At 36.4% G+C, this 18657-nt stretch overlaps 1 protein-coding gene across 1 annotated transcript in view; it reads right to left on the bottom strand.

Moving 5' to 3' along the window:
- The window catches only part of LAMA2 (laminin subunit alpha 2), a 369190-nt gene that overhangs the window by 73957 nt on the left and 276576 nt on the right, over positions 1-18657 (bottom strand). Inside the window, exons 33-39 of the mRNA XM_071549053.1 lie at positions 18110-18252; positions 17487-17585; positions 12898-13009; positions 9155-9317; positions 3865-4075; positions 2302-2418; positions 969-1132 (exon numbers count right to left, since the gene is read on the bottom strand). Coding sequence (XP_071405154.1) covers positions 969-1132; positions 2302-2418; positions 3865-4075; positions 9155-9317; positions 12898-13009; positions 17487-17585; positions 18110-18252 — 1009 coding nt within the window. The remainder of the gene's footprint in view (positions 1-968; positions 1133-2301; positions 2419-3864; positions 4076-9154; positions 9318-12897; positions 13010-17486; positions 17586-18109; positions 18253-18657) is intronic.

Below are 18657 nucleotides of genomic sequence, written 5' to 3'. Positions count from 1 at the left end.
GTTTGTTTTTTTCTTTTTTTAATTCATGCAGTGCTTTTATAAAATAATGAAACCCTGAAGCTACACTGGGGACATATCCAAGAGGCAGAATATTAATGATCTGTTTCTGAGTATTACTATTCCAAATTTCACTTAGCATTTATGGCTTGCTTTCTTAAATGTACAAAAAGTAATAAAACAAAATACAACCTCTCTTTCTCCCGCAAAACCCCAATAAACCTCAATCAAAAGAAACAACTCCTTATCTTATATTCTTCCCAGGAAACTAATTTGATGATGACTTATAAAGCATCATTCTTCTGAAAAGGCTGTCTTATAAATTAAGATCCTTGTGGGTCCCTTCCAACTCAGAATAGTCTGTGATTCTGTCTGTGATTCTGTGACATTTCAATTCTCACTTATATCTTAGGAATGTGATAGGGGTAAACAGAAACTGAAGATTCTGCACTTAGGTTTATGCATTTTGGTCCAGGACACCTAATTGTTTTTGGGAAACATTTTTAAACCACTAGAGGAATTACTGTCCATCAGTGTGAGGGATTTCTGACAGTAAACAACATCATGATAAGAATCTCCTACCAAAATGGTAATCTTAAAAAGAAAAATACTGCTTGCTTTTAACAAATGTGTATGAAAACATACAGTGACCTCTCTACGAATTTCTATTTTTTTCACGTCAACATAGTAGTAAGCATATATAGTACGTTAAACTGTGTTATGAGTGCATCTGAGGGCATTCTGTACAGTTCACGCAGCCTATAAGAATTGCAAGACGTATGAAACCATTTACCAGAGATACACACACAAATGAACAAACTGGAGAGCTGTATACTCATATAGAACACTGGTTATTTGTATACTCTCAGTGCCAGATGTCTAAGTTGAAGAAGAATGCCCTCCAATTTCTGTGAAGCAATTTTGCAAAGCTGCTTAATGATTTTGTCATTATCAGTGAATGTTTGCCTTACCCATCCAGAACGGCAGATGATTCATTCAGCTGGGCTGCATGGTTCTCAGCTTGCAACACCTTTTCTGGAAGCATCCTGTCACGAATTTCTTGTGATAAGTCATCTATTTTATCTTTCAGCTGATCAGACATTGGTTGTATTTTATCTGCAACACCTTCTACATACTGAAAATGTCAAAAGAAAGGCATTTAAATTGCTGAATGCAGACACTCTGTAGCCCTATAAGTATGTATATGCCTATAAAATAGGGGTTTTTTTCCTTGTGAGCCATTATCTCAACTTATTCATTAAAACTTAAGGGAATTAGTAGAGTAATAGGAATGGCTTGGACTGCAAAGCAGAGAGGAAATAAACGATATACCAAGAGCTACATGTCTCTCTAGTAGAAGCTTTTTTTTTACAATTAAGGAGCTGCACAGTCTAAAAACTTATAAACTCTAATTTGGATTTGTTTCCTAAATGTAGATGCATATGCAGTTATACTAAATTGTTTCTATGCTCCAAAAGAATAATTAGTTAATAACAGAAGTTTCACGTTTCAGGACCCTTTGAGTGACTACAGTGTTATTTTTTTCTTATTAAAGCATATAAGTAAGAACTATTCTTTTTGAAGACCTGCCATTCCTGTTTCAATAAGCAGCGTCAAATTGTTTCCTTTCCCATTTCTCCAAAAAGTGTTTTTCCATGCATTATAAGAAATTTCAATGCAAGTTGGAAATATATCTGGAACCAATGATATTTCAAGTTACTATTTTTCTTTTTTTTCTCTCTTTTTTATTTATTTTTTTATAGCTAAGGCACTGATCTCAAACACTGTTGATAAAACTTTTAAGGCAGAATTTTCAAAACTGTTATGTAAAATCAGAGTGCAGTCCTTTCCTCTGACTGATCTATCTAGACGTAAAATTGTGGCCACAGGCAACAAATTATTTCTGAAGTTTCATTCTGATATGCACATAGAGTTTTTGTGTAGATAAATCTACACCTAAATTACAGAGTCAAAGCAAGATTGTGAATGGGTCTGCAATTCTAAAAAAAAAGTCACAACTACAAGCAGAATATCATATTCATAAAAAGCAGGCAAATTTCATGAAAAATTATGAGCTAGCTCTTCATGTGTTTGATTGGATCACTTAAATCACCAAGTTAATAATTTTTCTATATCAGGCTATCTTGCCTGCCACACAGCAATTGAAAAATGCATTCTTCCAACTCAAATATTGCATCACTGATAAATACAATGAAAAATTGGATGTTACTTTAATTATGTATTTTTCTTCCATAGTGATGCTTTGTTGTACTAATTCTCAGATAAGGACGATAAAACACTCACCTCCACAGCTATGCTGATGTCATTTGCAAGTTTATTGGCTTCATTAAGGACAGAATTCCCTTCCTGAAGGGTCTTTTCAACACCTTGTCTGCCATCTTCTACAGCTTGCTTCTTTTTCTACAGGTAATGTTCACATAAAGAAAAATAGAAATTGTTCACTAGATCGAGAATGCCAGTTCAAATGCCTGTATTTTGTCACCATTCCGCAATGCCCCTTCGCGAATTCTCTGAGCTCACAGAGCAAAAGCAGTGACAACAATAAAGAACATGTCATATAAGGTATCTTTTCTTTGTCCTCCTATCTCCAGATTTGGATAGCCCTCCCACATGGTACAGTTTTAGAGGTAACTGACTGAAGTACTATTGCAAAATTAATAAGTTATAAATCCTAATCTTTAACCAGATGTGTAAGTTCCTCATTTTGAAAATGACCTCCTCTGATTATGAAGGAAAAATTTATCATAATAGTTTGCTGCTTTCCTACTTAAATCCATTGCTACTTCACTAACTGTTGAATGCAAAAATAAAAGCTTTGGAGTAACCTTAGGATTCTTGTTTCTCCAATTAGTAAACCTACAGCATCCTGTGTAGTACGAATGGGCTTCTGAATAAGGAATTGGTCATTTCCTGTGCAAGATTCCCCGAGTATGACAGATTAGTCTGATAGGAGACCATGGCAGCCATGTGGGCAGGACTGCTGGAAAGGATGAGTTTAGGTACTCTGTTACTATGATGCAAAGAATATTTAAAAAACTGAGATAGCAGGTAATTTCTCCAACCTTTATCCATCCACCTTTGGGAAGAACATGCACAGGACAGAGATCACCTAACTTCTTCAGATCACGGAATTTCCTTAACTCAATCAAGCCCCAAAATCTCTGCTGAGAACGGTGGTCTCAGAACTCTACCTCATACTGTACTCAAGGAGAAAGCTCACCACGATACAAACAGAGTTGAAACATTTATCTTCATTAGGTTGACTCTGCTCTTTATGTCTTGGTTAAATGATTGTTAATGTACAGTCTAATACACTCTTTAAGTCTCTGCAATTTAAATTAAATCACAAGCAGACCCCACTTCTATGAGTGAGATCATTTATAACAGCTACTAACTAGAGAGGATAGACTTTGATTTATTACTGTGTAATATCCACATACCCCCTTCAGTCTTCTTCCCAGGGGTTGGAGAGGGAGATGAAAGTGTAAGTTTTCTAGAAGCAAATATATGGCAGCAAAGATTTTAACTGAACTCCTATTTAAATTTTGAGCACACGATTTGAATTTTACATGACTATTTAAATTGGGATGAATTTAACTTCCCCCAGAATGATAAATCCAATGTACCGTCCACAAAGCAGATGATATTATTTCTGTAAAGCTGGGAAGAATTATACTTTTAAAAGCCAATGCATTCTCTTATGTTCCCTTTAAATTACATCAGATGTAGTTATATTTTAATAGTATTTTTGGTTTGCTTATATTTTTGTTTTAAGATTTAATCATGCAAATGTTCAGACTTTAATCGGAATCCAAGTAATCAAGGATAAAACTTGAGAGCACTCACCTCTAACACGGTCATATTTTTTTGGTTGATTGTAGATAAACGATCAGCCTCCCAAATTTTACTTGTCGCTTCTCTTAGTAGATCTCGAGCATCATCAACTTTGGTGTAGTAGTTTGCTAGCTTGCCCTGGACCTCCTTTTTGAGATCTTCATTTTTCTCACTGGGCTCACCAAATAATTTCTTCACCTTGTCCAAAAGATCTTCTGCATTCCTGCAATACAGTGCCATCCATGAAGACATGGAGTTGATATTCCCTACACCAAATAATCTGAACAGTTTTAATAATATGCAAATGAGATAGACTTCTAAATTAAATCTGAATGTAATTTTCAGGAGGACACATGTTTAATAAAGTGAGATGATAGTTGTTCTTAAACCTTTTCTCAAAGGAGGTTTTTAAATGACACTAAGGTCCTATTTATGAAGTAGAAAACATTCAAATATCTTCCACTGAATACTGTCTGAGGTGTTTTGCTCTTTTTTTTTCTTTTTTGGTAAACTGCCATTCTTGAAATCTCTCTAGCAAAGTGAGATTTAATGAAATATTTAAACTTGTCAAAAAGATTTCCTTAATTCACATTAATGTGACACATGACACAAGACGGTTCCCTATCTTGAACTGTGGAGGATCTGTAACTATGCCTGATTTCAAGCTGTCATGAAGCAGACAACTGTTTTAGACTAGTCAGTCAAAAATTATAAATGTTTTCTGGTGAAATAAAGAGAAAACCAGGATACTTGTATTTATGACTTCCATTAGCCAAAAAATGTTGCTTATCTAAAATGAATTCTGGGATATTTTTCATGGACTTTGCCAGCCCCGGTTTTAAAGGACTGGAGTACTCGTGATGGGCCATGGGATCAGCTTCATGTAATGCAGTACCCCTGTGTTAATGTAATGATATGCCAAGGACAGAGAACAAAAAAAAAAAAAGAGGTACTTCAGGCACTTCTAAAATGATGCTTTTGAGATAAGAAAAATCCTAAGTAAAAAAAGAAATTTACCACACTTCCACCTAGAACAGATTAAGTTTCTTTTCCTGTTTCATTGTGCCAAAGTGTGGAAAACAAGAACTGTATTTTTTGAAAAACACTGCAGTTTGGCCTGCCTATAGTCCATTCACGTAGGAATCTTTTAAAAATAAATACATAAATAAATGCACCCCCAAAAAAATCTGAAAAGTGGAAAAGATTTGCTGACACTGGACATAATTTACATGATGGATTTGAACTAGAGCCAAGAAAAGTCAAACTGTTATCTTAACCTTAGAATTTTCTGAGATGGATTGTTTTTTTCCCAATCTGTTCTGCCTTTGGTTTTGATGAAAAAAAATCATATTGTGAATTTCCAACTTGTGAAGACAAAATAAACTAAACCCTAGTATTGACACCCTATCACAGAAGTGTAGAAAGGAAATTCAGGATTTGTCCCATACCTCCTCCATTATTCTTTGTATAAGAAACTCCTATCTTACACTTTTGGCAAATTTTGACACCCTTATGACTCTGCAGTACTGGAGGAACGGTACAAGACAGATGGATTTCTTTTTTATTCCTGTGCTCCACAGCACCGTTCAAACTACCCATCCATCCAGTAGTCTACCACAAAACTCTCCCTTGGTGGTCTAAAAATAAAACTTCCTTATTGATCTGTTGTCCATTTTTCCTTCCGTTTTTTCTAATGCAATATGTAACAATCTGTTCCATGTAATCCCTTGCTTTAGGCACCAGAATTACTGTGTGACTGGATTGCATGGCATTCCTGAAATATTCTCTTGGACATTTAAGCTGTGCTACTTTCACTAGATACCATCCTAGAAAAAGAATAAAACTATACAAAAGGCTTGAACTATTAGATGAAACAATCACAGATCTGGCCTAACACCTGAAATACTATATGGTCTGGATCCTCAAAATTAGTGCAAGGGAACAAAAAAAGATTAGAAACTGATGACAAAATAATTGAAAACCACCAGCAACTGTATATGAAACCCTAAATATGATTACAATTGTCCTGTCTGGAGTGGAAGTAAGGACTGACATCATGAAGAGTATGGATAAAGTGATCAACTGTCTGGTGTCTCTCCAAATAAAAAAAAAAATGAAAATATCAGGAAGCAATGTCAAAACACAGGAGGTATATCTTCAAACGCTCTATGGCTGAGTTATGCAATTCATTCTTACACGACACTGGACAACAGAGGTTCACAGAGGCTTAAAAGCTATCATACAAATTCATGGAAGAAAATGTTGCACAAAAATAAAGCTATTCAGCATACTAGAGTGATAGAATTCTGGATCACTTGATAGCATCTTAGTGGTATCTGAGAAAATATGTAGGCATGTTATAAAATATTGAAAGATTTATTTTATAAGTATGAAAATCAGGGCAGTTCAGAACAGCAAATGGTATATTTCTAACATGTTCTTTTTAGAGAGAATTATTGACTAATGTTCCATTTGAGTACACTAAGGCAATCAGATTACAGGCTGGATTTGAAAAGTTTGAAGGAAACTGAGGAGAAAAAATGCATATATAAGAGAAGTTTTGCCATTGATGAAACCAGGAAGATTTTAATTCATTTGTCTTGTTCATTTAACTTCTGTGAATTCACTAAAAACACAGGAGAGGATCCCCTGAATCTTGTCATTCTGTCCGTGGACAGAATTCTGAAAACAAAATACAATCACTGCCAAAAGACATCTCACCAAAGAGTAAAAATTATTAACTACTTCAAAGTGATCATGAGACTTGCAAGAACCTTACTTTATTTAAAAGTAAATATTTCTAAATGCATCTCTAGAAATTATATGAGCAATCCACACACATGCAAGCGTACCTACAGATTTCTAAGAATGATTAGTTTTTCTTCATCCTTTTTCCTTGAAGAATGTATCCTATTCACTGCCTTCCTATACTATTTAAACAGTTTTATAACATTTTTCTTGAAGAGGCAGTCAGGAAACAGTATCTAGGGTCCTTTCCTCCCTAGCTTGTAATCCACAGTGACTAATTTTCCTTCTGTTGAGTTCACTGACAAAATTTCCTGGATCTCAATGACTGCCTACAAAGAGGTAACCTTGTCCTTAACATAAACCATACAGCTTTGGATGAAATCAATGAGTATATTCACATACCTCTTAGTATAAAATGTGGTTTTTTTTAAAAGAAATTTAAACACTTGCTTTGTACATTTAAAAAAACAATGGAAGAGGGAGAGAAGGTTCTTCTCTCAAAAAAGCCCTGCTGCATTTTCTACTCTATTTATTGGGCTAGAATAGGAAATTATTTTATGGTAGTCTGACAGTCCATGTTGGCTGCAGCATTTGAGGATGAAGAACCCCATGTCTGAAAGACCCTTTCTCCAGCCTGTCCTAAAATTGCAGGCAGCACTTTCAAAGATCTGCCTGAGTTGTTGTTGTAGTTTGGGATTATTATGTAAATTCTCTCCCCTGCCACTTAACTGCCCAGGCCAGCGGTTAACAAAAGAAGTAGTTAACTGTTGATGGCTGGGGTGGGGGCAGGTTTGTCTCTTTCGGTTTCTTTTTTTTTTGGATTTCTCGGGAGTCTTGGCTCGGCGGAACGGGGGAGTGGGGGCTCGAAGGAGGCAGGCTGCTCTGCTGGTTACTGCTGGGGTTTTTTTCCTGGCTGTCTTGCCGCTGCCCACCTCGGACTACCTTTCGTGCCGCGCTGCTGTTGCTACCTGCCTTGGATTTGCTGCTGGTTGCTCGTACCTTTCTGCTTCTTGGACGGGGAACACAGGGGGAAGAGACTGAGTCCATCTGAAAGCCCACTGCTCGTCTGTTTCGCTGGAGAGGGACTGAAACTCACTCTGCAGCCAGCCGGGCTGTGACAAGGACACTTAAGTATAACCTTTTCTCCCGGAGAAAAAAACCTGCTGGGTTTTGTTGTTGTTTTGTTTCTTTTGGTTTGTTTTTTTTTCCTCTCTTGTGGTGTTGGGGAAGTGGGTTGTACTAGTCTGTTTACATATATATATATATATAGCAGTTATCCTTCTTGTATTAAAATTCCTTTTCTTAAATTTGATAAAGAGTGGTGTGATTATTGTGGAGGAGGCCCCTCCCCTGCTTGTGGGTAAAACATTTTGGTTTTTTCGCCTCAAACCGAGACAGTTGTTCTCATCTCTGCTTTTTCCTGGTGTATTTCTGTGTGTGAGCAGAGAAGACTTAGATAAGCCTCAGTGGCATCAGATGAAAAAGCAATAACACACTGCTGAAAAATACGTTCGCAATATACTATTTCTCAAGAGAACAGAAAGCAGAGCCATCAGCATTATGGGAAGAAATACTGTACTGGCAGAATTTTGAGAAAATGATCCAGATTATAAAGTCTAGGATAGCCAGTGCAAATCTGTTTCTATACTGCTTGGAATTCTTAGCTAATCCTGTATTCTATTTACGCCTCCTTACAGTATGCACACACCTGGTAACTGACATTTTCAGACCTGAATAACTCCATCCACAGATAGTTTTCTGAGCCGTCACAACTTCAATGGACCATGTAGCTGCTCAGCTGGATTCCCTGTTAGTTGTTTGCTGTGGTGAAGTGCTAAGCAAAGCCTAGAAATAGAAGCTCTAGTTTCTATTCTAGCTCCAGAAATATGCCTGATCTGACTCACAGAGGAGAAACAGACTAGCAGAAACTTTAACTTCAAACAAAGTATTTTTCTGGATCAGGTAAGTTTTTAGCATTTTGCAAAATGTTATATGAACAGCTGCCAATATAATTATATATAATAATTATTATTTTTACAGGTAACTAAATAACCAAACCCGGGGCTTCTGAACTATGCCATAGAAATGGAATATTCTGATCCATACCATTCTATACATGGCAAAATACATCCTTTTGAATGTCTTCTCTATTGGACAAACTTTGAAGACAGATAATATTTTTGTTATACCAACTAGTTTTCCAGAAAAACCAAAACAAAACAACAAGCTTCTAGATAAGCTTTTTAGTATAAAAGCCATTCATTAGGTCTGAAGCAGAAGCTAAAACCAAACTGAAAAAATTGCTTAGAATTCAATTAGAAATGTTGCTCGTACCTGTGGAGCAGAGAAGCAATTTCCCAGGGATTGATTTTCACATATGTAAGCATTTCCAAAAATATAAATGCTACATTAACAGATATGATGTATTAGACTTTGCTTTCCTTCACATTTCTGTAAGCCTCAGCTAGAAAACTTCATTGGAAAAGATGAGAATCACATTTACAAGAGTCAAATATTATCACTAGGAGGTTGAAGCCGAGGTCTCTCTACTTACTCTAATTCATCTTGAGCTATTCTTTCTTGCATATTGAGCTCTCTGTTTCTCATCTCTATGATCATTCTTTCAGCCTCTCTCTGCAGTTCTGGAAGACTTTTCTCCAAGATCTTGTCTTGAGTTCTGAGTGTCTCATTCAGTTTTATAGCATCCTCATTTGCAGCTGCAGGGGACCAAAAAACATTTATATAGGAGGTTAGTAATAAACAACAGAGAAGCTTTAAGCATCTGCCCGTCAACTCTGTCAGCAACTGGAACGCAACTTGCACTGCTTATTCCTGCTGTGAACTATAAAGGATGGATAATCCAGTGATCAGTATCACATGAAAAAGAGATACATGTTTCAACAAACCTATTATCGTAATTCACTTTTAAACACAATAATTAAAGTGAAGAAATCTTTATATCCAGTATAAGAAATACATTGCTTCCCTTCTCCTCCTTAAAGAAAGAATTTGCACTGAACCTTCAAAACAGCAGAAGATAATCTACTGTATTGCTCATAGATTTAAGGAGCAGGCAGTACTAGCAATGAAAATTAGATATAAATTACTTTTGGAGACCTTACAATTACGTCACTTTTAGCATTCAAACTTAACAGTGGTAGGAAGAATAAACAATTGTGAAATTTTGGCAAATGAAGGAGTGTGGGGGTGGCAGTGTGTGTGTGTATCTCTTAAGGTCTGAGGTGACTGATGAAAGCATCCTTAAGGACCAGAGAACCACCTGTAGAATGTGGATGCCTTGTAACCAGTAGAATCTTTCCATGTATGTTAGGTGAACTACTGACCAATAGTGTACTGGCATGTTATATCCAGGAGTAGATAAAAGTGAAGCTGTTACTAAAAATAAAGTCCTTTTTCTACGGTGAGCCTTCTGATCACACTGCAGCCCGAGTTGTCTCTGCATCCTCTGACTGCCGCCAAACTAATCTACATTACCCCAATAAAGGGTGACCCCCAACATGCCCCAATAAAGGAGAGAGGAAGGAAAGACACCTACAGATGTTTAAACCCACTCGTGTTCAGAAGCAGATAACCAGAAATAGAAGAGAATGAAGGTTGGAATATATGAAGTATACTGTAAACATACTATGTGTTTGGAACCACTGAATTATTCCCAACTGATAAAGCTGTATATATGGCATCAAATTCAAGAACTGTCTAAAATCTTTCTGCCATAGCACACCACAACATATCAGAATATACACTTTCAGAAGCAACTAGGTCATTTATGACAATCAATTCCATTTCCAATTTGAAAAAGTACTGCTGCCTTTTCATAGATACAGAGCTCCTAAGAAACTGATTTCTCCAAAATGGCACAGTTCATGGTCCCACGGGTAACTCTGAATATTTTAAACTAAATCTTTAATTGAAGAAATTAAAATCAGTCTTTCAAACTTCAAATAAATGACTGCTTCATCTACACATTGCATAGGTTTAGAGAAAATTATGAAGAAAATTATTATCTAATGATGTTTTGATTAGCTGGTGAGAACTGAGATTTGTGTCTTTAATCAGGAATGGTTATGTGTGGGGTAGTGAGGTCTGGGAAGAGACTATACTTTGCTCAAATGGATTGTGGTTTGCTTCTATGTACTAAATTATATATCATTACTAAGTTACCTCAGGTCAGGAATAGGTGTGTAATATTTTTTTGTTGTTGTTTGGCCAGGCTTCGCGAACGAAGATTTGGGAAGGGCTCTCCCCACGTGGGTGTGCCCTTCCAGCGTTCGCAGTGGATTTTTTAGGTGAGGCACAGCGTGCGCAGAATGTTTTTTAATTATAGAATAAATAAAGAGGGATTTAACCCCCTGAATATTTACTTTAAAAGAGAAAATGGACATATTATCTAAGTTTACCCTTCCTACCCATTCTTCTCCTAACAATCTTTTCCTTTGCATCTTGGTATACTGCAAACTATCAAAGTCCAGTGACAGGAAAAGATCTGGATGCACTGACAAAGACAAAAGCAACGAAGTGCATAGCAGGGAAGTTCCATAGTTAAGAGGGAGAACTAGTTACAGGTAGTCAGAAGTTCAGAGAGCCAGCAATCAGTTCAGTCAAATTGGATGAATGGTCATTATGGCCATTAGAAGAAATCACTACAAATTCTTACTTTTAAGAAGGAGTTTGTTTTACATGTGGTCAGGAAACGTGGACATAATTTTGAAGAGAAGAAGGGAAATTACATGAAGGTGAGTAGGAGAGTTGGGATAATATTCTTCCGTGTGTTTCAGTCTAGGAAAAAAGAGGCCAAAGAGAAATGTGATTCCTCTCTACAAAATATACATAGGGGTGGGACAAGAAGTACTAGGGAGAGGAAAAAACAAATCTATTTGAAGTAAAGAACAAGATTTACAAAACAACACACAATGGTAAACATGAACATTTTTTTGCTAGAAATGTGAAGGATTCTAGTTATGAGGAGTACTGAAACTACCTCTTCTTCAGAGTAGAAATTGCTTTGAAGGTGAGAGTTAGAAAACTTGTGATGGGAGTGGATGGCTTAACTCAGAAGGTATCTATCAGTCCTGTGCTCTTGTATTTAATGTATTCCTAGAATTGGCCACTAGGCAAACACATTGATTTTAAAGTTTTTGTCTACTTCTAAGGTACAGCATAAATTTATTTCAGCCCCTCAATGTTTTCTAACTCTGTATTTCCTACTCCTGAAACTGCTTGAGGAAATTTTGTTTGGGTTATGAACACTGGGCATAAACTTTGTAGAATAAAAGAATTGGTTTTGCTCTTGTCATCCCAAGTTTATCTTGAAAAATCAGGAGCCTGGTCTTTTGTTTAAAAGAATTCTTGAAAACTTGCTCACATTTTCTTGTTGCTTTTCCAACATTTTTTCATGTCAAAGTTACAAGTCCTAAAGATATCCTGAGTAACTGTTCAGTTCAGCTGAGGGTATGTATGGGGATGTGCTACATGGAAGGCAATATAAAATATATTTTACAGCACTTGGACAAAAGTGGAAGATTTCCCTTTCAAAGAAATGGGGCCTCAAAAGCATAGCTACTGAAATCAGTACTGCAATGAAAATTTTGAAGAGGAAAGAACTGGTTAAGTATTTTTCAAGGAAAAAAATGGTCTGTAGTTGCCAATTATTTTCATGCTTTTCAGCCACTGCCTTATTAATAGCTTCATGCAATATATAGGTCTTGCTTCTCAAAGCCATCTACAATACATGAATTCACTACAGTGTAAGTGCAGTGGATCAGTCTGTGGGAGAGAGAAGCTTGGCTTGGCTCCATGCCACTGCTTAGGTAGGGTTAAGAGTCACTTGCAAATTCCAAGCAGCAGATGTTCATTAACAGCAAGTAGTAATGCATTTTTGAGGTAATGTTGGGGAATTAAGATGAAGTGTTAATGTACCTAGTGCTAAAATTACATCAAGCTTCTTTACCAATATGTATTTTTAACTGCTTTGAAAATAAACAAAAGCTAAGCCCTGTTAGTAACTTCATCATAATAGCTCTTCAAGTAACTGCAAAAGTCCTGAAGAAACATACTCAGTATTCTACTAGTCTGTTCATAATTACCAATACCCTAACTGTATAAGCTGCATATATAGATTTGAAAAACAATCTGAAGATAATTTACTGCATTTTCTTCACATTTAAAGCACATGACATTTCTCCGTAAATAAAATCTTCCTCATTGTCTCTGATACTCTTCCCTACCATTGTCCAATTTTCTTGAGAAACAACTGGCATATTTTACTTTTTCCAATACCTTCAGCAGCTTGGAGAATTCCTTTGACGAACTGCCCAAGAGATTTCGCTCTGTCATTAGTCCTTTCAGCGTCCTGCCTGGTCTGCTCACCATCTGCTGTCACCTTAGTGGCCTGATAATCCAAATTCAGGAAAAATACAATTAATGAACAGGACAAGGCTGCACTATGTGATATTCCTACTGGCTGAATCTATATACAAAACTTTTCTCAGGCCAGAGGCAATCAATGAATTATTGATCAGATGCATAGGAAATGACATGGTCTGTTCAAGAACACAAGTTTTATTACCTTCTCCTCTAAATGGAAATTGAAAGGCTTTTATTTTAAGTTCTTAGAAACCCTACTTGTGTGCAAAGTGCACGAAGGGAGACAGGATGAAATTATCCACTGACGTTGCTTAAAGAAATGTTGTGTGGAACCTTTTAATAGATTCTTCAGGGAATACTTTCCACAGTTGCATGCCTGTGTACTTTTCAATTGACAAAGTGCAGCAGGTATCATGAGCTCTTTTCTTCTTCCCTGGAGGTGTTCTTGAAGAGACAGTTCATGCCAACAAGCAAAGTGAACTTTAAATCAATATATTAATTAAAACAAAAAAGTGAGAGAAAAAAATAGTAGAATTTTTTTCAGCTCTAATGTTTGAAGTTGCTTGTTTATTGGGGTGCTCAGTAAAATGTTAACTTTGTGTAACCAAATGCTTTATAACCATATTGAATCACAGCAGCAGCAGGAAAACAGACATCTGTTGCAGACCTGAAAAAACATGCCAAGGAAAGGAATCATCTTAAAACATTCTGCTTAGCTCTCAAGGTCTCTATTCACAAAATGGGCCCACTTTTATTACAAAGAAGCAGACTATTTCAAGAAACAAAGTGTGTAACTGTACTGTAAAGCAAAAAAACACCACTCCTCCCACCTCACCCCTCCCCCCAACCCCCAAAATGCTAGCTTTTTGCTTTGGGGGTTCTATTCCCAAAAAACATCTTGAAGTAGGGCATTATGATCTCTTCTGTCTCTGAAACAGCTAGAAGGTCAGTATTTCAAAATAAGCTTAGGTTTTCCCTGACTAGAACTGCACAAACAGTTTCTCAGTTACAAACCCACCCCCACTACCATAATGGAAGAGAAACAGGAGCACTTAAAAACATTTGTTTTTGCCTGATTAGCTTCTAGATGGAAGCCCTGAAGATACATCAGGATATCTGGGTTTTTGAAGGGAAAGCCCTGGCGTTATCATACTGCTTACAGTTTTGGGCTCCTTCAGAGTAGTTACACTGAAAGCAATTTATATGAAAATGGTTCAGGTAAATATAATAATACAGGAAGAATTAAGAACCCATGCAGGCCGGGGGAATTTTGTTCTATTTCATCCCTCTATCAGTACAAGAACACGTATTTTCACATTTATACAGGTTTAATCATACTATTGATTACTTCCTCTAAGATTTACAAACCCCTTTTATCTGCTTGGATACAGGACTAAAATACTCTTCCAGTGAGCTGTAAGAGGCAATTGAGATAGTAAAAAGGCAAAAATTCAAAATGGTCTTGATGGACCACTGCTCTAACACTGCTTGGCATTTCTGATGAAATTTCATTCTTCAGGTAACTGAAAATACCTTATTATTTATTGTCAGATCCTCTGCAAGCAGCCTTTTATTCTTTGGGTTTTATTTGCTTGGAATATTCACATCCAGTTTTATTATATTTTATACCATTTCTAAGTCCTTTGCTGCAAATGGTGTTTTATAAGTTACATATACCTTTCTTAGTTTTGATTACTGTTTCCACTTTAATGTTAATTCAAACTGACTACTTTAACATCTCTATTTATGACTGAATAGCACATACTACATTTTTGTGCAAATTAATCTGTCATTGAACAATTTTCATGTCCTTTCAGTGACAGTTCTCTTTAGTACTTAAATCCTATTCAGGCCCACTGAAGGCTTTCTGCATTTTGACATAATTTTTTTTTGTTGAAAAACAACCTTTTCCTTCATTATCTGGTCTAGTTTTAACTCCATAAACCAAATTAAATGGTCAACATCCTGCACACTGTACCTAGCCATTCCATGGGTAATTAAATATTTTCATTTGTTAATAAGGCCCTATTAATTTTCTTTATATTTAATTCACTACAGTTCATCATTTCTATAGAGTCAGTTTTCAGCATCTTCTAACTGTTTAAACAGGCTCCTGAGGGAGCAGGAATAAGGGTCAGGCAGACTGGACCCAGAGCATGGGTTTGGAATGAATGTTCAAGAACTCTGGACAAAAATAATACTTTTTGGCATAAAGGAGATCACTAGCATGGAAATCCAGGAAAGAAAGTATCTGAGATCAGTGAATGTGCTTTGGTGATGTCCATAGCTTACACTTCATGATGGAGGTTCTGTGGAAGGCCTTGTCCCAGTCTGGAGAAACCACTTAGCAACTTAAACTATTAGCAAGTATAAGCAACTATACACACATTTTTGTATGCCTCTGGATGGCATCTGGAGAGGTTCCTTAGAGGAATTTCTCCAGCTAGTGAGCTGCAGACCACCTAAGGAGGAGTAAACACAGACCTCACTGTACAGATGGAAGTTCTTGGCTCTCCCTCCAAACGCTTCCAGCTATTGCAAACTAAGTTGCCTGTACTACTAGTTCCTTAAATTTTCAAGTTTGAGAAATTCAGCGATATGGGAGAAATGTAGAAGTTTACAGAGACAAGAAAAGCATTTCAATCAAGATAAGTGATTCTGATCCCTGCCCTTCTTGAAGGCTCTAAAGGTACCTCATTAGAAGGGAAAGTGGAGGTTTTGATGAAATGCAATGAACTGAAGAACAGGTCTGCCTCTGGTGCTGAGTGTGAGAATGTGCATCAAACATGAATGTAATCAGTGCAAAAAAAATGTGAAGATCTTCCATTTGGCAAAGTAAATGAAGCAAAGAATAATGCAAAAAAAGGAAGAAATCATCGACTGAAAAGCTACCACAGGGGAGCAAAATCCCCAAAGATTTTGTAGTGACTAAATCTTTTTGTCTTCTGTATTTTATCTTAAAAGCATTTGACTTTTTTCCCATGGAAACACTCTCCTCCTCAATTTTTGTAAAGCTTTCTCTTCATCACTACAAGTTTCACTTTGAAAATTTAGTGAGCCTGCAAATCAGATATGGGGAAAAACTTTGGCATCTGTGGTTGCACTATGTAGTCCAAGTGCTAGCCATTATGTAATTATAAGCTGCATGTTCACTTGGAAATGAGAGTTAAACAGACTACATCAGGACTCACATTTCTTTTTCAAACATTATTCCTATTTAGAAACACAGAAAGAGAAAGGTAGGAGTTGCCAGTCCCCGAATTTAAAAAACCCAAACCACTCCAATCCAATTAACAACTCTCTGTAAAGATAACTGGAAATCATAAGACTTCTCAGTCATTGCAAGGATGAAGAATTTGAGATAATGTGGCCACCATAATAACTCCCCTAAGATCACACATCCAATATATTTTGCCTTCCAAGAGTGGTCTGCAGAAGGTCAGAATTTGCAACATTATTTTAGGTCTTCTCTATGGGGGAAATTGGAAAAGGATACTAAAGAGCAACTTTACAAGTGGAAAACCATCTCCTTAGCCTAAGACTGGGAAATCTTAATAGAAGAAATATAATCTTCCCTGTTTGTAGGGCTGACATGAGTTAAAAATCCAGCTAGACTAAAAACTACCAAGTGATTTCTGGCAGAAAAATAAAAGATCAAACAGAAGTGGTAAAGCAAGCTTTCTCACGATGAGAATATGTATAGATAGATACTTGTGCATGCATGTGTGGGGGGGTGTACAGACACACACATACAGGCCTGTATATGCAAACACACTACAGATGCTTCCTTACCCAATACTCATGTCAACACTGAATAAAATCCACACAAAGGAAAGAGTTTCTCTGGGAATTTTACATCTATAAGCCATGTACAATTTAAAGACACGATGCTAAAACTATACAGAGTTTATGCAATTGTATATTCAGCAGTATAGTACTCCACATCTTTCTTATTTGGCTCTTTCAGCTCTCAAAGATGACTTTTGGTAGTCCTTCACACCAAGGTACTTTGGACAGCTGTAGTTGCATCGCGGCTGGTTCATTTCCCTATTTTTTCTCCACTAGGTGGCACAATTTATATTATTTTCTAAGATACTGTCTTTTACCGACCAAAATAAGGTCTGTTTGAAATAAAAATTTTTTAATAAAAAGAGTAAATAGCACAACTATTGAAATCCAGAAGAATCCAACTATCATCATAAATGAAATATAGAATACATATATTTAATTAAACTCATGCATCTCTTCAGTATCAGCTTTTCAAGATAAGCTCATTCTTGGATGTGCTGTGTGGGCATGATAAAGTTTACTTACATTATTATGAAGTACAAATGTCTCAGTGTCTGGGCCCACAAAAAGAGGTTGTTAGAGGACTTGCTGCCATTGCAAACACTGAGACTGAGAAGCATCTTATAATTCATCTATTCATTCACATTCAGAAGATTTCTGTTATTATGCAGCCTTAACCAAACTCATAGGCCCCAGTGTGATCACAGACTTACTCTTGTCAGCAGTTCATCCATTTCTGTCACCAGGGTATCCAGATTTTCTCGTGCTAGCTGAAGAAACCTCTCTGGTGCTCGCTGAGGTGAAAGTAAGTGCTGTTGGGAAAGAGATAGGAGAATGAAAAATACATATTTAATGGATTTTGGTGCTTCCAAATATTGTAAAGAGGAACCATTAAACACTTCCTTTTCATTTTCATTACAGTATGCAATCCCTGTTGTCATTGACTTTTGCGTCACATTCATTCAACAGACTTTTCTAAGGAAACTTGACAACTTCATGTAGTTTAGCAGAGACCTTGCAAGTGTGGTAGGGAACATACAGTATATAAAATACATAATCACTTTATGTACCACCAGCATGAACATAATTTTATTTGTATGTAACATCTCTTCTGTGCCTGCAAAATAATTCCTTGAAAATATGTACAGAAATTACTGCTGCAATATTTATTTATTAAAGTAAGTAATATTTATTTATCAACAAAAGCAAGTCTGAAGTAATTAAATCTTGAATTTTCATTCTTTCCTGAACCTGCTCATGACTGTATGTTTGAACTGATTCAAGCACAGTTGTATTGAAGCCATGTTACTTATGTATGTGAATACTGTGAACATACCTTTAGTTCCTGTGTCATATTCTCAAAACCGTGTAACATTTTATATGGAGCAGGCAGTGGACCACTAAGGTTAACACTCAGTATCATCTGGTTTAGCTGATCCAGGTCATTGAGAAGGAGTCCTGTGCATTCATCATCACAAGCTGGGGGAAGACCGACAAAGCTTATTTCTTCCTGCTAAATGTTTAAGACATGTGTTTGAGTTAAAAATTACATGGTACACATACAGTTCTGTGAAAGGTGACACTAATTTCAGAAAATTTACCCCAAAATCATTGTGTGAGGAAAAATGGAAACAACAACTAGAGAATAGCAAAGATGTTATTGCTTAGGACTTGGTAATGGGACAGTTTAATATAAAACAGAAAGAGCAAAATTGAAAGGCTTACCTCATAAAGAGAAGATATAATTTATGTTGTCACTATGGACTAGCCAATATAAAATATTAAATTAGTCAGACAATTGGTATGAATTTTGAGAAAAGTGGACAGGCAATTTGGAAAATCTAAGTAGTGCTGTAAGAAGCATAGTAGCCTTACGGCTTTGAA

This window comes from Pithys albifrons, chromosome 2 (assembly GCF_047495875.1).
Source record: "Pithys albifrons albifrons isolate INPA30051 chromosome 2, PitAlb_v1, whole genome shotgun sequence".
NCBI classification, from domain to species: Eukaryota; Metazoa; Chordata; class Aves; order Passeriformes; family Thamnophilidae; genus Pithys; species Pithys albifrons.
The sequence above is the reverse complement of the archived record's forward strand: the minus strand, read 5'-3'. Positions and strand labels throughout refer to the sequence as shown.